Source organism: Mustela erminea, chromosome 13 (assembly GCF_009829155.1).
Source record: "Mustela erminea isolate mMusErm1 chromosome 13, mMusErm1.Pri, whole genome shotgun sequence".
In the NCBI taxonomy this organism is placed as follows: domain Eukaryota; kingdom Metazoa; phylum Chordata; class Mammalia; order Carnivora; family Mustelidae; genus Mustela; species Mustela erminea.
The window spans coordinates 8,593,514-8,615,659 of record NC_045626.1 but is presented as its reverse complement, the minus strand read 5'-3'; the positions used below and the strand labels follow the sequence as shown (position 1 = coordinate 8,615,659).

The 22,146-nt window shown below is 35.7% G+C and overlaps 1 protein-coding gene across 1 annotated transcript in view; it reads left to right on the top strand.

Moving 5' to 3' along the window:
• The window catches only part of CCDC102B (coiled-coil domain containing 102B), a 138,512-nt gene that overhangs the window by 89,958 nt on the left and 26,408 nt on the right, over positions 1–22,146 (top strand). Inside the window, 1 exon segment of the mRNA XM_032311203.1 lies at positions 1,518–1,634. Within this exon segment, the coding sequence (XP_032167094.1) occupies positions 1,518–1,634 (117 nt within the window).

The following is a 22,146-nucleotide window of genomic DNA, read 5'->3' as shown; positions in this document are numbered from 1 at the left end:
TCCAGTTACTACCTTTGCAAATTTGGGGAACTTGCTTAAGCCTAGTAAAAATACGGCTTATTTTTCTTTAAGGTAAAGATGGTACTACATACCTAATGCATAGGATTACTCTACCTTTAACTCAGGAAATACGTCTCAAGTCCAATTCCTAGAGACTATTACATACTCAATATTACTATTAACAATGATAATGTTATGAGTAATATCATTTTAATTATAAATAGGTAATATAATGTTTGCTTTTATTTTCTAATTTATTGTGGGATTCCTTACAAATTATATAAATTTTGAAAATATTTGCCTCCATATTTTAGGGAAAAATATGTTAACAAAACAAAATATTATATATGTATGTATTACGCATTTTGTAGGTTTATCAAATTTTGTGTTTCTGCTGAAAACTATAAGGACAATTAGGAGGAAAAATTACTGTGTGTTTCCAGGATTTTTCTCATGTTCCTATGTTTCTTTTTTTAGAGTATTTTTTAGAGCAGTTTTTGATTCACAGCAAAATTGAGAGGGAGATACATGCATTTCCCCTGTGCTCCCTGTCTGCACTTAAGCACAACCTTCTGTTATCAGTGTCCTCCACCAGATTGATACACTTGTTACAAATGATGAGCCTACATTGACACAGCAGTCCATCGTTTTCCTTAGAGTATACTCTTGGTGTTGTGCGTTCTCTGGGTTTAGACAAATGTATAGTGACATATATCCACCAGTGTTATACCAAATAGTTTCACTGCCCTGAAAATCTCTGTGTGCCACCTACTCACCCCTTCCTCCCCAAGAACCTGAAAAGCACTGATTTTATATTGTCTCCATGGTCTCGCCTTTTCCAGAGTGTCAAAAATTAGTTATAGCAATAAGTAACCTTTTCAGATTGGCTTATTTCACTTAGTAATATATATTTAAGTTTTCTCTGTGTCTTTTCATGGCTTTTTAGTGCTGAATAATATTCCATTATCTGGATATGCCATAGTTTATTTATCCTGTTTTCCTGCTAATTTATTGGCATCTTTTATAAACATATTTTTACCAGTTCTAGCATTGTATAGATGATTTTTTTTCCCATTGCCCAAGTTTACCTCTATTATAATCTATAAACTCTTTGGACTTTGTAAAAAATGGACGTTAAGTAGGATTACGAAGAGTCCTGTATTATAAATATTCAAGACTATAAGATCAGTATTAATTAGATTTCTTTAGAATTCAGTTGGTCAGTTACCAGGATTCTGTGTGGTAACCAAGTTTTGCCCAGTTTTTTCCATTGGTGAGTTTGGATTTATGGAGATTGCTGATTTGTTTTCTAACAACCCAAAATTTTTCAAATATAAGAAATAAATGGTTTAACTACATTAATTACCACAGCAATGATAAAGTCTGCCAGAATCCACATAAAAAGGAAACGAACAAAAAACTAAACTAAAAACAAAATGAAAGACTAATATGAGTTATCCTGGAGCCAGACACTGGAACATTATGTGACTATAATTTTAACTCCTCCTTTTTTTCAGTTTAACATTATTCCTGGTCAGCATGAAAATGAAATGGAAGAAATATCAGGAGATATAAAGGAAGAATCAAAATCTCAAAAGAGCAAGGATAGACTGATCTCTGAATTAAGAGCTGAGGTAAGATATTGGATAAAGATTGTAACACCAAAGCATACCTGAAGGTTATTAGGTGATATACTATTTTAAGGAGCATAATAGAGGCATTGTTGGTTACTCTATGAAAAAGGATTCTGCCAAAAATAAAAAATAATAAATATAAGCAGTTTGTATAGGACTTAAAAGGCTGTGGGATGATACTGACTCATCACTAGATTGGAATTACCTATTATAAAGACAAAATATTTGATGAAAAAAACAACCTATAGCCAATACAATTCTAACTGTGAGTAAATAATTTTTAAAGGGTCAGTTGACTGCTGGATCTAATATGTTAGGTTATCATCAGGACCAATGACTGACAAATGTGTTACAGGTAGTTTCTGGTGGAATTAACGTGACTGTTGGCAGCCACCAACAGTGAGAGACAAGGCAGGGTAACTTCACTGTTATTAGTTCATTTCTTAGCTGTGACAGGTGAAATGGTGGGAACATTTATTTTGAACACTTCTACCACCATCACCACCTAAAGAATTTTCACAGATTGTAAACTCTGTTTTCTCCATCCTGTTAATAAAGGAGGAATTATTGTTCTTCTAGATAGATTATTGTTCCTATAGATAGGATATTGAATTATTTGTACTACATAGTAAATAGTGTTAGTACCCTAAAAGTGGAAAATCATAAATTACTTATTTTGTATCATAATTCTGGAAGAATGTCTTGGATATCAATGTGTAGCAACAATTCAGGAAATACAGAGTAGGAGGAAGGAGATTTGTATGAGATGCTTTCTTCTTCCTAAAGGTCCATACAGACTGAACTCACACCGCGGTATATTTTATATCAGAAGAACATAGTGCAGTGCAAAATGCATAAACCAAAGATTTTGGAGTCAGAAGCAGCTCCATTACTGATTACTTTATTCTGGTCAACTCCTTATACCTAAGTCTCAGTATACAGATTGATTGAAATAATGGAAGAATAATAAAAGTCATCACACAGGATTTTTGAAATGATCACACGCTGCAAGGGAAAGCTGGTTGGACGCAGCCTGCCTTGATTTGGGGAGTTACACGAAGTTGTTAAGGAGAAATAGCTCTTCTTGATTGAATCAGCGTCATTCCTTGCCCGGTCTTCCATGGCTCATGTAAAGAAAGAGGTGGTGGGTGAGGGAAGGCGTGTGAGATCCGTGATGAGAACGGCTGATGTGTTGAGAACAATTCTTTCTACCAGTTAGGTCAAAAGGGAAAATGGCGGTTTGTGTGATGGCTGTTTTCTTAAAGAAATCAAACCATCGGGAGAGGCGCCATTTTTTCTTGGTCCTGAGATCGGAGAACATCTTAGATTAAGCTTTGCACAACATGTATAAAAGCTTACTTAGCAGTTAGATACAAAAACAGAGAAAGACACATCTGGCTATATGTTATAATTCTCCTCAAAAGCTGAGGACATAATCTAATATCATCATTTTCAGATGCACTGGGAGCCATAGCAACATAGGATCTCTTTTTTAGTTTGATATAGTAAAAAGTTTGGAGACTCATTTATTAATTATATGACCTTGTGTTAGGTGTTTCATACCAATATAACTCAACTGTGTTTCTGTGTTAGGATATAGACCTTTTACCACCTAAAGATAATGTCCCACAAGACACTCAAGTACTGTGATATATGGTTTTATGATTTAAAAATTCTTAATAGAGCACTGAAAGCTGAAAGCAAATGAAAGACATGAATTGGCTATGTCTAACTATGTACACTTAAGGGGTATATTCTGTTGAATTAAATTGAAGAAGGAAAGCTTTGTTCAAAAGAAAACAAATAAAATATTAAATAAAATATTGAGACAGATTCTAAATAGAAACAATGAGCTTGTGTGTGTATATGTGTGTGTTATATATGTGAGCATATGGTTCATTTCAGTTTTAAGTTAGTATAGAAGCTATTTTTTTTTCCTTAGAAAAGAAGACAGATAATCACCCTTTGCTGGCATTATTTTATTTTTTACACTGGCTATGTTTAGGTCTCTAAAATCATATCATAATGTGTAATATATTTTCATAAAAGCCATTGTGTTATTGTGCTATATCTTATTTCAAATATAACCTATTTTTAAAAATCAGGTTTTTGGGGTTCCTGGGCAACTCAGTCGGTTAAGCATCTGTCTTCAGCTCAGGTCATGATCCCAAGGTCCTGGGATTGAGCCCTGCCTTGGGCTCCCAGCTCAGCAAGGAGTCTGCTTCTCCCTCTCCCTCTGCCCCTCCCCCTGGCTCTGTTCTCTCTCTCTTCCTCAAATAAATAAATAAAATCTTAAAATATAAAAAATAAAAATTGGGTTTTTTTAAGATATATAATCAGTATTGCAGTTTGTGTGTACACATTCATCTTTGGGTATTAAAAATGGCTTAGGGTAAATTCCTAGAAGTAGTATGGCTTGGTCAAGAGAATGTTTATTTTTTAAATTTTTTATACACATCACCAAATTGTCCTTTAGAAAAATTATATCAGTTTACATTCTTACTCACCTGCAGTAAACATTCTCATGCCTGTATAAACATTTTCATTTCATTATTCTATAGCTAACAGTATATATGATTATTTTTAATGCTTTGCTAGACATGAAGATAGACAAGAAGGTCATTTTAATTTGTATTTTACTTATCTATACATAAATTTCTAGTTGTTTGTTCATTTTTACTGATATAATGTTTATTAAAATAGCTACCAGTTACTGATAACTACAAATATGTCACATTTATAGTGCTGGGCCATTGAAATATAAGATCTCATTTAATACCTTAACACTTTTATGAGCTATATATTCTTTTTTAATTTTGTTTTTATTTTTATTAAGTTTTTATTTTTATTAAGTTTTTTATTTTTATTAAGTTTTTTATTTTAATTCAGCATAGTTAACACACTTCTTTTTGTATTTTTTTTGTTTTATGATCTGTATATATTTTTGTCTACTTTTAAAGGAAAGCGCCTTTGAGAATTTTCCTTGCTCAAGGTTACAAAATAACCTCAAACATTGTTGAAATAATTTCTCCCTTGCTCAAGGTTACAAAATAACCTCAAACATTGTTGAAATAATTTCTCACCTATATTGTCATTTAGTTCTAGTTTTCCAGAGTGCACACTCAGATTCAGGTTAGGCCACTTACCAAGGCCACGTAGCTAATGAGTTTGAATCCAGAAGTCAGATGGGGCCGGCAGTCCATCTCTGACATTGACGACCTGGTCTATCACCTTGTGAGTTTATTGAAGAAATGAAATGAATTTCCAGCAATATTTCTAGAATTGGAAAAAAAAACAGTATTTTAATATCAAACATCAGAATTCTTTTAACATTGATGATCCCCATTTATGATGAACAACTTTTAAACTGTTACTAATACTCACAAATTTGATAATAGTATGTTTTCACTTGACTAGTGTGTTCTCCTTATTTCTTAATCTGCCTCATTTTCTTTTTCTTGAAGTAAGCTTCTCATTGTAGAAATTTGGTCAAAGAAATCTGAAATGCAGCATTGACAAAAAAGCCCCATAGTATTTACATAAGTGTAAATACTAGCCCATGTGTGAGGAGGTGAATTCTCTGCGCACCAAGTTGCTAGGTGAATGGCTGTCTTAGTGTATGCATACGTGTAACACAAACATTTCATCGGTTTTCCATATTTAAGACCAAGGTCCTTCAAACTGGAAACGAAGTTTGTTTAGAATGGAAATTAATTAGCATTCTGAGTCAAGAAATCATTACTTCTTTCTGCTGTCTGGTTGCTGCTTAACACCAAACGCAATCAGGAGACACTCCTTTTATATTTTTTTTAGGCCAACATTTTTGGGATACACATTCATCCAAGGGAAAATAACCGTTTTATCTTGTATTATTCTAAAAAACTTATTGCCAACATTTCATTTTTAAACTTTTTGGAATTTTGATTTCTTATTTTCTTGTTTCTTATTTGTGAATTGTTCTTTTCGCACGTATCCAAACATTTACATCCAATTTCCGTTGCACTTTGGAAAGATGAAGTCAACATACTTTTCCCTATTTAGCCCAGTAAGTACAACTAAAAACTCTGAAGATCTGTTCTGGTCCCTCACTTTATGTCTCCCGTTGGCTCTGCCAGCTCGAGCTTAGAGCTCTGCTGTTGACATGTATTTTCTGATACTTCATTAGTGTTTAAATCTTTCTATATGGTACCAAAAAATGCTCTAAAAATGATTTTTCTTTGTAATCCTAATTGAATGCAGCATAATATAAACTGAAGGGACCCAATATATTCACTTGTTTTTACTTCTCTCTCTTTTGGAGTGTCTTATTTTTAAAAAAAAAAAAAAATTTCATTTATTTTGAGGGGGGGGCAAGGGAGAGGGAGAATCTCAAGTGGACTCCATACCGAGCGCAGAGCCCCATGCGGGCCCGATCTCGGGATTCTGAGCTCACAGCCTGAGCCAAAACCGAGTTAGGCGCTTAACCGACTGAACCGACTGAGCCACTCAGGTGCCCCAGAATGTCGTCACTTACTCACTTTTAAAATGCTGTGTCCTAACTGAGGGAAAAAGACCCGCATGGGTAACATGTTAAATTTAACTAGTGATTATGTAAGTAGCCCTCCTTATTTTGCTTCTGCAAGACAAAATATAAACATTTTGTGCCATAAAATTTTCATACCCAGATACTATCTTATTGATTGGGGTTTTAAAGGAAAATTTTCTCAATGTGAACATCAAGCAGAGTGTCTCTGTTCTCTCTGCGTGGGTACAGTGATATAACAGAGCAGTAGAAAACAAAACAAAATTACACAAATAGTCCCCATGCTCATTTGTTCTTTATCTTAATCCATTTACCAACAAGTATTGATCAAACATCTCCAGTGTGCTTGGCACTAAGGGTCTGAAAGAGCGATGGGCCCAGTGATGGCCACAGTGGGGAAAAAACCCAACACCTCAGACAGTTAAGTACAGTGTGTTCTATACGTCAGTAGGTGAAATGTAGTGACCTGTGTACGTACATAGAAAAGATGTCCAGAACAAGATCTGCAATAGGAGTGACAGCCAAGCGATGAGCGCTGGTGGGAAGGGGAGAATCCGGTGAGTGAAGACCACAGCATTAGCAGGAAATAATGTAATGAAAAGAGTGATCTGATCTGTAGAAGATTTAGATCATTTCTTTTGAGTAGAGGAATATATTGAAACATTTTTTTAAAAAATATTGACGTGTTAACAGTGAAGCAAAAATTCCTCCTTTCCCTCTTACATAGCAATAAATATCAGGAATTATGTGGATTTGGGACAATATTTGAATCCCTAGATGAGTAACTAACATAGTCTAATAGGAGCAGTTCATCGCCAGATTTTGTGTGGTAAAGTCGGGGAAAATACAGAGGGCAGAAAAATGTTTTTGTTCTGTGTTAAAAAAAGGAAAAAGTTATTTTCAATGTGATTTCTTAAATTCTAATTCAAACGTTCATTCTGTATATATTGTATGCTATATACTGTACTAGGATCTAGTAATTCGGTGGTGTGTGATATAGAAATGGACCTGCCCTCAGAGAGGGATACTCTCTGAAGAGAGAGAACCGCCTTCAGTGAGGGATATAGGACTCTTAAAAAATTATAGTTAAGTGCATGTTTTCAAATATATGGGATCTATGTAGCAGATTTGCATGATGCTGGGGAAGTTGACCTCGTTATAAATTTTAAATGAAGAAATGCCTGGGATTTTATTTATTGACAGTTAAATAGTATTGTCTTTGACTGGAAGGGAGTTATATAATTAGAAATCCAACTCCATCATAATTTAATTTTCTGAGATTGCCACAAAAGATGTTAATCTAAATTGATTTAAATCTCTTGTATCTCATACCTCTGACTTTACTTGTTGTAATAAAGTGAGTTAGATCACTGAGAATATTCTTAATGTATCAGAAATAATTGCATAATTTTGAAACAGGGTATTGATGGCTGTAAGCAAGTTAATTTAGAAGTCTGTTAATGACATGGATTTAAGCATTCTGGCACATTTTGGGTTTGTATTGACAGAACTCAGGAAACAGAATCTCTAAAGAGATATTTTATATGAGTAAGCCATTAGAGAAAAATAATATTCTGGAAAAACTGAAAATTAAAACTGTCACACATGGATATGCATTCTGGTTATTTAGACAAATATAAGTCTAAATAGTCCAATTATCTAAGACCAAACTGTCACTTGTCTTGCGTTTACAGAAAACTGATAAATATAAAAATTGAATAACAGATGAAAGCCTGTAATGATTTATCCAGGAAGTATTAGGTGCCTTGAATGATAGATTTTTTTGTTTTGTTTTGTTTTCAAAAATGTTTTAGAATTTTGTAGGGTGGGCTGAAGAATGTAAAATTCCTTTGTGCAGATGCCCCATCAGCAGTAGTTTCCTGGTGGTCAGGTGTTCAGAAAGCTTGTTAGCTAAATTAGATTGATGATTTAATTACAATCTGAGATTTTTTTCTTACTCATAAGGTCCTTATTGTATTCTATTGGATAGAAAGCAGTCTGTGTGGGAATGGACGAGGCTGCGGTAAGGAAGCCTGCCAACCCCCGTCACCTAGTGTTTTCTTGATGACCTGCCTACAGCTTCCAATCTGATGCCTTCTAGGTCTTGTCCTCTTTTGGGTGTAAGCAAATATATTTGGGACTTTCCTGGGCCCCTTGGCCCATCATTTCTGTGCATTTATTTCAAGATCCAGCTTACTGTTTTCCATAGGGGCAACAAATGGGCTTGGCAAATCTGTATGGGCATGCTTATTTACATTCCATAATCTCCTCGATTATTACTCTCACTGCTTCAAACTCAAAACTTTTACTAAAACTGTCAGAGTACAGTTGCATGTTTAACAAGGGTTCACATATCCAATAAAGAGAATTGATTCTATTTTAGATTAGTGGTATTTGATTTAGAACTTCCCCATTATCATCCTCAGAATGTTTCCCTTAGAGAACACGTTTTCATATGAGCTAAGTGAACAGTCTCACTTCTCTTCTGTCGAAATCCCAGGTTAATATGAATGTGACATAAGGGACTGTCAGTTTGATGGGAGACCTCAGCTTCATTCTGCAATAGTGCTTGCCTCATGGTCGATGCCCAGCAAAGCCCATGGCTTTGATGGAATGGATGTGGGGAGGGATAAAGTACATATCAGAAAGAAGAGGGCTTTCTATTTTGACCTTTGGTGAGGTTGAAAGAAAAAAAAATCAAAATGGAGGGAAGGCATGACTTCATGCCCATACTCATTCAGAATATGATTTGATGTGTTTTATATTTGACTATATTCGATATGTTCCCACCACAATGATTTCATGTGTGCCTGCTGATAGAGCTTGGTGCGTGTAATGTTTTAAAGGACAAGGGTATCAAGAAACCAGTGCCTAGTCACCTAAGCTATAAAGATAAGCCCAATTTTCATGTTATACTCTACCTTCTGGGTTTAACTGAAGAAATTCAGTACCCTCTAAACTTATTAAATTCATTTATTTCCTAGTAGGGTAGGATGTTTCCCTCAATTTTTAGAAATTCAACTATATTTAAAATATTTAAGCAATAGAATATGCTATTAGTTAGATAAACTTTATAAATACATAAATTTAAAATTTTGTTCCTAATATGTATAACCCTGGTATGCATGGGTGGCTATTAGAATAATTATTTTTTATCATTTAAAAGTTTTAATTCCATTAAAGTTAACTTACAGTGGTATATTAGTTTCAGGTGTATAATATAGTGATTCAACAAATCTATACCTTATCCAGTGCACTCTTAATCCCCATCACCTATTTCTTCCATCCCTAACCCCCCTCCCCTTTGATAAACCTCTGTTCTCTGAAGTTAAGTGTCCATTTTTTGGTTTATCTCTTTTCCGTCCCTTTGTTTCTTAACTTCCACATATGAGTGAAACCAAATGGTATTTGTCTCTCTCTCACTGACTTATTTCACTTGCCATTCTACTCTCTAAGTCCATCCATGTTGTTGCAAATGGCAAGGTTTCATTCTTTTTTATGACTGAATATTCATATATATGAATATTATAAATATATATGTACATATATATAATTAGAAGTCTGTTAGTGATATGGATTTAAGCATTCTGGCACATTTTGGATTTATATTGACAGAACTCAGGAAACAGAATCTCTAAAGAGATATTTTATATAAAATATATGTGTTTTATATGTATTTTATATTAGAGAAAAATAATATTCTGGGAAAACTGAATTTTTTTTCATATGGCTGCTCCCCCTGCTTGTGTGCCTGCTCTTTCTCTCTGTTTCAAATAGATAAATAAAATTAAAAATCTGAAAAAAAATTTGTGACTTATTTGAGAGTGAGAACGAGTGGTGATGAGGAGAAGGAGAGAGAGAGAGAGAGAGAGAGAGAGAGGCAGACCCCCTGCTGAGCAGGAAGCCCAATGCAAGGCTCCATCCTGGGACCCAAAGACCATGACCTGAACCAAAGGCAGATGCTTAACCTATTGAACCCTCCAGGAGTCCTAAATAAAATCTTTTTTTTTTTTTTTTTTTTTTTTTTTTAAGAGACACTTAGCTAACTGTGGCACTCAGGTGCCCAGGAATTGCTGGGATTGTTTTCTTAATTTCTTTTCCTGTTGCTTCATTATTGGTGTAAAGGGTTGAAACAGATTTCTCTACATTGATTTTGTATCCTTTAACTTTACTGAATTCATTTATCACTTCTAGTAGGTTTTTGATGTAATCTTTAGGGTTTTCTATATATGGTATCATGTCATCTGCAAATAGTGAAAGTTTTACTTCTTCCTTACCAATCTGGGTGCCTTTTGTTCCTGGTCTGATTGCTCCGGCTAGGACTTCCAGTACGAAGTTTAATAAAAGTAGTTAAAGTGGACACCTTTGTCTTATCCTGATGTTAGGGAGAAGCCTGTAAACTCTTCACCATTGAATATAATGTTAGCTTTGACTTTTTCATATGTGACCTTTATTATGTTGAGGTATGTTCCTTCTAAACCTACTTTGTTGAGGGTTTTTATCATGAATAGATGTACTTTATGAAGTGCTTTTTCTGCATCTGTTGAGATACCATCTGATTTTTATCCTTTCTCTTATTGATGTGATGTATCATCATGTTATTTTATTTGCAAATATTGAACCACCCTTGCATCCCAGGAATAAATCCCACTTGCTCATGGTGAATGATTTTTTTTAATGTATTCTTTGGTTCAGTATGCAAAAATTTGTTGATGATTTTTGCATCTCTGTTTATCACAGATACTGCCCTGTAATTCTCTTTTTATCTAGTGTTTTTAACTGGTTTTGATATCAGGGTAATGTTTGTCTCGAAGAACAAATTTGGTAGTTTATCTTCCACTTCTGTTTTTTGGAAAATTTTAAGAGGAATAGGTATTAAATCTTCTTTTTAATGTTTGGTAGAATTCACCTATGAAGCTATCATGTCCTGGACTTCTGTTTGTTGGAAGTTTTTTTATTATTGATTCAATTTCATTGCTGATAATTAGTCTGTTCAAACTTTCTACTTCTTTCTGATTCATTTTTGGTAGGTTATGTATTTCTAGAATTTACTCATCTTTTCTAGGTTGTCCTATTTGTTAACATATCATTTTTTTTTAAAGATTGTATTTATTTATTTGAAAGAGAGAGATCACAAGTAGGCAGAGAGGCAGGCAGAGAGAGAGGAGGAAGCAGGCTCCCTGCTGAGCAGAGAGCCCGATTCGGGACTCGATCCCAGGACCCTGAGATCATGACCTGAGCCGAAGGCAGCGGCTCAACCCACTGAGCCACCCAGGCGCCGCAGCATATCATTTTTTATGATACTCTTCTACGTTGTATTTCTGTGGTGTTGGCTGTTATTTCTGCTTTTTGATTTCTGATTTTGTCTGAGTCTCTCTCTCTCTCTCTTTGTGATGAGTCTGGCTAGAGGTTTATCAGTTTTGTTATCTTTTCAAAGAACCAGCTCCTGGTTTTATTGATGTGTTTGATCTGTTCTATTGATTGATTGTTTTAGTTTCTATATCATTTATTTCTGCTATTATTTTATTATTTTCTTATTCCTGCAGATTTTGGGTTTTGTTTGTTCTTTATTTTATTGCTTCCTTGGGCATAATGTTAAGCTGTTTATTTGAGACTTACCTCACTTCTTGAAGTAGACTTGTACTGGAATTATTATTTTAACAGCAAAGAATCATACTAGCTTTTCCTTTCAGTACTGATCTGCTTAAGTTCAAAACAGTTGTTCTGGAATTATTTGAGTTTTATAGACTGAGGCCTTTTCATGTGTTTTTACCACTTGGAAAAAGAAAAATTTTCCAAGGTCCGTATTTGAGTCTATGACTTTAAGCTTTCTAGTAATCACCACAATAATAATTATTGTACTAAAGAAATAAACAAGTGATAAGATAATTATTCTTTTTTTTAATATTTTATTTATTTATTTGATAGACAGAGATTACAAGTAGTCAGAGAGGCAGGCAGAGAGAGAGGAGGAAGCAGGCTCCCCACTGAGCAGAGAGCCCGATGTGGGGCAGGATCCCAGGACCTTGAGACCATGACCTGAGCTGAAGGCAGAGGCTTTAACCCACTGAACCACCCAGGTGCCCCGATAAAATAATTATTCTTAACAAAATATTTTTTAAAGATTTTATGTATTTATTTCAGAAAAAGAGGGGAAAGAGAGAGCATAGAAGCATGAGCGGGGGGGAGGGGCAGAGGGAGAAGCAGACTCCTCGCTGAGCAGGGAGCCTAATGTGGGGCTCTGTTCCAGGCTACCAGGACCCTGGGATTTTGACCTGAGCCAAAAGCAGAGGCTTAATCACCTGAGCCACCTAGGTGTCTCTTTACAAAGTATTTTATCAACCAAAGAGAATATGTCTTACAAAAAGTGGAGGGTGTCATCTGGAGGTGAGCATGGATAGAATTTAAAAAGGCCAAAGGAGAAAGGAAGAAGAAAAGTCACTTAATCTCTGCATCTTTTCCTTAAATATTAAAAAGTAATGGAAGGTACACATATATCTATTAAAATACATGTTTCTGTTTTCTTTCAGACTGAGTATCATTAAGTATTTACAGCTAATGTTTATGAATGCTTTGTAGGTCCCATGTGCTTTATAAGCCCGTAACATATGTGATTTCATTTCATCAACACATCAACCCTATAAGAGAAGCACTATGTGATTACAGGAACACTTGCTTTTTTAATATATTAAAAATATCTTTTAACCGTGATTATCAATCCACCAGTCTTAAAAAATCATCAAGCATCCTTAAAAAAGGAGTGATTATGTGCAATACAAAAGTAGGCTTTGCCTTGCTGCACTTTAGAAAATTTGAATCTGAGCCATTTGGGTAAGAAGTAAACAAACAAGACAGTTATTACCAGTCAAACACTGGAAATTCATGCCCTGTAGCACAGAGAAATAAAATGGGAAATATTATTCATTAGGCCATCACTGACTTTTGTAAGGAGATCCCACAATCCTGACCACGGGCTTTGTTTAGCTCCTGGGTCTTTAAAAATTTCTGCTCCTGTTCTATATTTTCTCTTCTGTGTCATATCCTTGCCTCCACTAAGGTTTATCTGTTAATCCAAGTGGAGTAGAAACCAATGTCATTCAGAACTCAAAAAATTGGATACTTTGACTACCCTATAGGGGGAGGGAAGAAGGTCCTTCCTCGGTCTATTTTATTTTGTGGAAGTGAGGAGATGTGGAAGTGTTGGAGGGAGCTAAAATAAAAAACGAGTACATTAAGAAACGCAAAAGAAATTTGCCTGATTCTAGATGAGAGCCATTTAAAATTTTCCTTACAACTGATTTTGAATTCAGGTCATAAATAATTATTGGAAACTAAATTTCAAATAATACTCAAGTCTATACTTTGACCTTTATCAAATCTGTTGGGGATATCTTTTCTCTACCATAAATGTCTAAGAATTTTTCAGTAAAAAGGTCAGGTGAGCTGAAGATTCTCATGTAATCGATCCATAGGCATTGACATTTGTTTTTGAATTTGGACAAATGTTCGTGTTGGACTTTAGCTCACTGACATATTTGAGTAATTGATTTTTTTAACTGACTTACACTTGAGAAATATTTTTTCCTTTTCTAAAACAGAAAATTTAAACAACAGATGTAAAGCTGCACTTACATATACCTCTAATGTTGCTATCAAAACTCAAAACAATATTTTGTCAGGCTCAAACTTTTAACCTTACCAAGTGACTAAAAACATTGAAAAAAATCTCAAAATCGTAATATATTTATAGTGCACAGTGGAAAAGCACGTTTTACATAGATGTTTTATCTATCCCTGCCAGAGTATAAATAAAATTCTTCAAATATTGAGAATAATGGGGAGACACTATGAATAAAAGTGAGAAAAACCATTCCTACTTTCATGCATTGGTTTCTGAATGTATATATTCAGTGTACTGGGACACAGCCTCATACATTGGCCATTAGTATGTCACAAATAGGGGACTATGTCCTGCCTTGTAGAGCTGCTCTCTCAAGTTGGAAAACATAGATGTCATTTAACAAACCATTCTCACCTTTTTAGGCTTGCTGTTGATTTGTGATTGGTATTTGGAAGGCTGGTGCATCCCTTGGTAATACACCACCCATTTTTTTTTCTCCTTTGTTAAATGTACCCAAGCTTTTAGGTGATGTTTTAGGAACAATGGGAATCTGTGTTCATAAACCACTTTCTATGAAGTCTTTAGATCACGGTGCTGGCAGACGAAAGAAAAGACCAACTTAAAGTACTTTTCAATTCAGGGGAAAACTATACATTGCCCCTCATAGGAAGGTTCTGGTATATTGTCACTAAATGCCTATTCTCTGGGCTCACGGATCACACATTCGGTCAGGGAACAGCTAGATCACCCTGCTGAGCGGAAGCCCATTCCATTGGACCCAAGAATAACCTTGAACCCTGATTTTACAGCTCTATTTATCACCCATTATTCAAGCACTGGACTGGTGGAGGATTGAGAGTGACTCATGCTGACCGGATGCCACCATCCTTCCCATCTGGTTGCTAAAATGCCTCATCTGTGATTTAAAGGGAAAAAAAAAATTCCGGCAGATAGGATATGGGAGTCAAAAAAAGAAAAAAAAATCACGGTTTTTTATGTCCACATCCGTATGTCCATCCCTGTGCCTCTTGCATAGACGTCTTTGTCTTTAGTCTTTCAGTCTTGCTTTGTATAGAGGACCCTAGCCAAGAGACCATGTGACTCACCAGTTTCCGGTCAGGTGTGTTTATTGTTACCTTTAGTCATTTGTCCCCTCATTCAACATTGATGACAAGTGTATTTCTCCAAGTATCGGGAAGATTTTTTTCTCACCACTGTCTTTCAGGGCCGCTGCTAAGTAGGTAGGTGCTCAAGTACCTTCCATTTTTATCTCCTGCTGACCTATCAAGAAGATGTACTCACGGATCATACCTGATTTCCTGTCCTTCTACATTAGCTTACTGAAAGACACCACCCAAGAAGTCATACGTGTGAGCTAAGAGGGAGACATCCATGTCATATAGATCGGTAATTTGAGGGTTAGGTCCATCTGTCTGTGTTAATTACTGCTGTCCTCTGCACCTGCTGGGCCTGAACCTCAATATATTATTTTCATTATAAGAAGGATTATTCTTAAGGCTGCCTGATTTTATAGATTAATGGGTGTGATAATACCCAGACCATGATGGGCAGCTCTAGACTCCCAGGGTCAGGACTCCTTTTCTATTAGGAACTGGTTTTTGCATATGAGGAGCTAGTTTTTGAATAAGTAGTAGTCCAGCTCTAGAGATAGCATTGCCTTATTTGAGAACCCTAGGAATCTGTTCTGAGACTCCTCGATTGGGGTCTGCCAGAGTCTCCATACGGTATCCTTTTCTCTGACATACTATTGGATTTGCATGGCCAAGTGGAATGAATGGCAGGGAAGCATACCCAACATCGTGGAACTGCTGCTCCCTTTCTGGCACTAGGTCCCATTTAAAAATGCCATGCTTTAAGTCACCCCACAAATGGGTCATAACTTTACTTCCAAGTGCTGGATCTCCAGGTTCCACGACCAACCATTCTGCCTCTCTTTTAGTGCTATAACTTTTCCCTTATTTTAGAGGTGACGATTCTGCATGCTTCAGAAAACTAGGTCCCTAAACATTTCATTGGAGTGGTAGGACCCTTAATCTATGTGGATGAACTTCCTACTCTCTGACATGCCTGTGAGTTACTAGGGCACCCCTAATACTTACCATTTCTTGTCCATCAGATGTGTACTTAGCTTGATATATTTAATAGAATGGACCAGTGACATGTTCTGAAGGACACCAAGGTCATTTGAGTTCCGGCAAAGATACGACATCCAGAAAGAAAATATGAGATTGGGTTACCGCTTGATTACATTTGGTTGTCTGTCATCAACCCGCCATTCATTTGCTGTTTCCGAGGGCCCTGCAGGTTGATTGTGTCTACATGGTCTTCAAGGCACTCCTTTCAGCAGTTTCACTGGGATGAAATACTGCTTCAAGGTGTTCAAGTGCATCTACTCAAATAAGCTCTTTGCAGGTTCCAAAGTCCCACTGCTTCCCTCTTAGGGCCCTGATTTAGCACAAGAGAACTGTCAAGACTAAGTGTTTTGCCTCCCATGCAGCTCTTCCATGTAAGATTAATTCCTGGGCCTGGAGACACCTAGTCTACCCACCAGATTCAGGAGATAAGAGCTTCTTTAAACACTGTCAGGGACAAATTCAGGCTTTAATAACATTTGCTGATTTGAAAATTGGCTGACCTGAGTCTGTCAGTTATTTTCTTTATGGCTTCCAAGTCATTTAACAAAATCTGGCCAAGTTCAAAATCCAGATAATTACCATTCCCTCTATCTTATTTAACTCTTAAGTGACTATATACAATGTTTCCTCTTTAAATATATGCCTCCCCTCACCTTCTCCAAATCCACAGGTGAGATTCATAGTTCGTATTCTGCTACCACCCCCTAGGGTCCTTGCAGCCGGCCTCTAGTAAGCACTCCGTTACCAGAATCACATCCAGAAGGTCTGTGTTTCAGGGCCACTATAAGTACAACTCTCTTAATTTGAATCTTTCAAGAAAATAGATGTATTTTCATCCTCACTACCTTTCCATTTCTTCACCAGAATCAACCCTATTTATCAGTTTCCTTTTTTAAAAAATATAATTATCTCTTTAAATTGTGTTTTGGGACGCATGCATACACTAATATTTATATTTGGATGTTTGGATTTATTTTTGTACTTAGAAGCAGAGAATTTTTCGATGCAGTATTCCCTGGCTCATGGCATGTTGTCACCCTGGATCTCTACAAAGTCCCTCTCTTTTTTGCATTCACTCGTTCATTTTTTATTATCTGTGTACCCCCCCCCCCACACACCCATTCCCTCCATAGGCATTTACTGGAATATGTATATGTTCTTGAAAAAATGTACACTTTAAACTTTTATAAATGATGTTATCGTATACTTGATTCTGTTTGTTAATTTTTAAATTGAACATTATATTTGAGATTAATTTCCGTCATTTGTGTACTATTTGAACACAAGTTATATTCATCATGATCCTCTTCTCAAATTCTTTAACATGTATCACCCTAGAATAGGTGCATTGTAGAGTTGTTCTCTCAAGTTGGAAAACATAGATGTCATTGTACAAACCATTCTCACCTTTTTAGGCTTGCTGTTGATTTGTGATTGGTATTTGGAGGGCTGGTGCCTCCCTGGTAATACACCCATTTTTTTTACTATAAAATGTCTGGTTCATATTAAATTCCCTCTATTTGTTCAAGGATGTGTTTTCTTTCTGTTTGTCTAAATGCAGTGGAGTTTATTCATGCATAAGGGGTTATCTTAATTTAGTCATCTTCTTATACTAGACTAGCTCTCCCATTATTTCCTCATAGATTACTATTTTTAAAAATCATAGTAGTCCTATGGCAGAATATACCACATTCTGGAGTTGCCTAACTTTGCTAATGGTATTTGTTATTCTAGTTCCCATATTACTTGTGAGGAGGAAAGTAGGTAGAGAGCAGGATTTTGTCAACCTCAGCACTACTGATATGCTGTGGGGTGTTGTCCTTTGTGTTGGAGGACATTTAGCAGGATTCCTAGCCTCTACCCACCAAACGGCAGCAGCACCTCCTCACACATAGTGACCAAAAATGTCTTCAGGCTTGCCAAATGTCACCTTTGGGTAAAACCACCCTGGTTGAGAACCACCGATTTACAGGCTAGGTTACAGTCAGGTTAAACATTCTTTAGCAAGAATAACATGTACTTCATAAGAAATACATCTATTTCATAAGAAATACATCTATTTCTTATGAAGTACATAAGAAATACATATTTCTTTCATAAGAAATACATATATTTCTTATGATTTGCATAAAGAGAAATGTGGTGCCATCTTGTTCTACTGTTAGTGATGCTGAGCATGATTCCTTGATGAGGGCGTGGGCATCCAGCTCTCTCCAATACTCATTTTGAAATTAGTAAATGATCTTTCAGAAAAGTCTCTGATATCCTAAAAATACCCTGTTCTCTAAATACCTTTATCTAATGCTTTTGGCACCCATCGATGATCTTTATGTGAACTGGTTATAATTATTATAATTCATAGTTTTTAAAAGTTCTAATTCTGGCTATCTTTCTGTGGTTATTAGCTGGCATTCTTCTGCAAAAAAGAAAAAATTGTTTTAAAAAATTTCCCTCTTTGTTTATCCTTCTTTGGGTTATATTAATGACTTATGAGTTTATTTTTATTCAACTTACTATGCATTAATATTGTTTTCATTTTTGATGTTCAAACTGTCCCAGATTTAGCCACTAGGAGTTCTTTTAAGCTGGTGTCCTAATGACATTTTTCCATTAATCACTCAGTGATTAACTGTTTTCAGACACAGTTATATTTTGGTTCATCTTGTACTTTCCTAGCTCTGGAATTAGAGTTAGGGATTTCTCAAAGAGCCACGGTTTACCTTACTGGAAGGATCTGGGTGCTGAACATGTTAATTTCCCTTGCAGTATAATTGCTCCCACATCCTCTCAGTAGAGGGAGATAGAAAACTGCCTTCACATTCATATTGCAAAATTTTCATTTAAATTTAGCATTAAGTATTTATTGCTGACCTTTTCTGCCGAGATAAAATTTACACACAATTTAAAGAACAGATATTGAGTGATACTGATCAATGCATCATGAAATATGCAAGCATCTTTATAAAGCACACTCTTTACAAGATATGGAATATTTCTGTCATCCTGAGAAGTTTTCAAGTTTACTAATGCCTCTTCCCGGCCAATTTCCCACCTTAGAGGTGCCATAAAATTTTGCCCATTCTAGAACTTCATATAGATGGAAACATACCATAGATACTTGACTGTACCAGTCGCCTCATATTCTGTTTCATACATGGTGTTTCATGTATCGGTAGTTTTTTCCTTTTCATTTAGTAATAATATCCCATTGTATGAATACACTGGAAATTATTGATCTATTCTCCTGTTGCTGAACACTTTTTTCCCCATATTTTGACCATAATGAATATAACTTTTAATATATTTTAATTTATTTATGTTTTGTGGTCATGTTTTTATTAATCTTGGGAGGGGAGTTGAATTGCTGGTTCATTGTGTAGGTATAAAACTAATTTTTTAGAAAACTACCAGACTGGTTTCCAATGTATATGTCTCATTTTCTTAATTTTTTATTTATCTGTTTTTAAAATTTTGTTTCTTTTTTTATAAGATTAATATAAAAAGTTATTTGCTTTGTCTTACAACATACATAAAATTGTTACAAACTCACATCAGTACTATGACCCCAAATAATCCTCTTGAATGTTGTTTAAGATTTCCATGCAGTCCTTACTGCTCTGAGAATATATCTCACTGGATATTGAGTGAGAGTTTTGTGTTCAGAATCACTTAATAGACTATATTCTGGGTTATATAATCAATATGATACACGTTTGTTAGTTTACATGTATCCTATATTATGTTTTTACATATTTTTCTCTTTTTGCTTTGATATAGTTCATGCTGGAGTGTGGTATTATTATAGTTTTTCTTTGTCATGATGGTGGTTTTATAAGGAGTATTTTTCAGCAATTCAAAGTTCCATTGTATGTATATACCACCACTTTATTCATCTATTGATAAACACTTGGACTACTTCCATAGTTTGGCTATTGTAAATAATGCCGCAGTAACTTAGGGGTGCAAATATCCTTTTGAATTACCATTTTCATATTCTTTGGGTAAATACCCAGTAGAGCAACTACTAAATCATAGGGTAACTCTATTTTTAATTTTTTGAGGAACCTCCATACTGTTTTCACAGTGTCTGTACCAATAGTGCATGAGGGTCCCTTTTTATCCCACATCCTCACTGACACTTCTTATTTCTTGTGAATGTTGTTTTGTTTTTGTTTTTAGCCATTCTGACAGGTGTGAGGTGATAACTCATTGTGGTTTTGATTTGAATTTCCCTGATGATGAGTGATGCTGAGCATCTTTTCATGTGTCTATTGGCCATCTGGATGTCTTCTTTGGAGAAGTTTCTGTTTAAGTCTTCTGCCATTTTAAAAATTGTATTGTTTGTTTTTTAGCACTTAAAAATTCTGATTCTTATTTTATTTTCTACTTTTAGTAGTTTTGCATGGATACTGCATTCCTTTTTTCTGTTTGTGACAAAGTGGGTAGGATTTTCCTAGGCAAGCAAGAATAAATAATGATAGGTGGTTTTATGGAAACGGTGGAATAATGAAGAGTGTGTGTGGGTTATGTACCTAATTTCTTAGTTCTAGAGTATTTTCTTTGGTTGATACACTAAAAGGATTGGGTTTGTTTGTTTGCTTTTAACTAAAGATCTTAGGTAGAGGAATGTGGATTAATCTGTATTCTGATTCTTTGATAGGAGCCTTAATAGCAACTTCTTGCTTTCCAATTTTTCTTATCCTAGAAATATCCAAATGACAATCCTACTTTCAAGAGTATAGTTCCCCGGTAAGTGGTCCCACCTCAGGACTGAAAGCTGTTATCTTTCATACTTTCTCAGCTCCTTTCTTACATTTCTTGCAGTAGCTAGTATTCTGGTCCTCCAGGTCTGAGATTTCCTCTTGGTATCTCCCTCCGAAGGGTGATGTGATGTTCCCTTCTGGGAGTCCTCCCTAGCTGGTGTTCCCTATTATGCATAATTCCCCTCTGACTCTGCTCCTGCATTGTCTCCAGAGAGGACTTTGCAGTTCTCAGATATATATTTTAACTCTTGTGAGTCAAGGTTTCTATTAAACTAAGTCTCTTAATTCTATTTGCAGAATGACTGATTTTATTTTTTCCCACTGCTGATTTTTGGAGGCTGCATGGAGAGATAGGGATTTAGCATGTGGTCATGCTTTAAACTGCGTGATTCCAAGAGACAGTATTGTTTGACCATGGGTGGTCATATATTATAGCATTGATTACGGAAAATAACTAAGAAACTTATTGTTTGAATATTGGAAAACAGACATCTAAATAACTCATAGGCCAAAGAAAGATATTTAACAGAATATAAGACTGAAAGATAAAAGCCCTGAAATCTTGAGGGATGCTGCAAAATTCAGGGATATTTATAACATCAAGGACTATATTAGGAAACAGTTATGTCTACCATGGGATGGTGACTCTCAGATCTCAATTACAGGGAATGTAATTAACCCAGAACTCCAGCTGCTGTACTCTGAAATCAGGCAGTTAAGATCCCACTTCCCACAGACTACTCAGGCAGAGGGCAGTCTCCTTGTTTTTGGGAGATGTGACCTCCTCACTAGTGACTTTGACTTAACAGCTCCTCCATGGCCTCACCTGATTCTCCTTGGACCACGCTGACATCTAAGATGATTTCATCCAACCTTCCTTCCTCTCCTCCCACCTCCAAATCTAAGTCAGTACCGATTGCAGTCCAGCTGCCCCCTGACTCTCCGGCTCCCCCCTCATTTTCTCTCATACTAATTCCTCCCAATAAAGTCATTGCTTTTTTTTTTTTTTTAATTTTTATTTATTTATTTATTTGACAGAGAGAAATCACAAGTAGGCAGAGAGACAGGCAGAGAGAGAGAGAGAGAGAGAGAAGCAGGCTCCCTGCTGAGCAGAGAGCCCGATGCGGGACTCGATCCCAGGACCCTGAGATCATGACCTGAGCTGAAGGCAGCGGCTTAACCCACTGAGCCACCCAGGCGCCCCAAAGTCATTGCTTTTTTTAATCCCTTTGTATAGCTTCTTCTTGGGGAGTACCTAGGGTAACAAAATAACAATGACCAAAAAAATTAACAAGCTAATTTCTAGCACAAAAAATAAAAATGGGCATGTAAAGATGGTATTAGGAATTAATAATATATTTAGAAAGTGTAATAGAGTTAGTAAACAAAGCCAGAAGTTGGTTCTTCAAAAAAAGAAAAAAGAAATTAAAATGAAATTTAAGTAAAATTA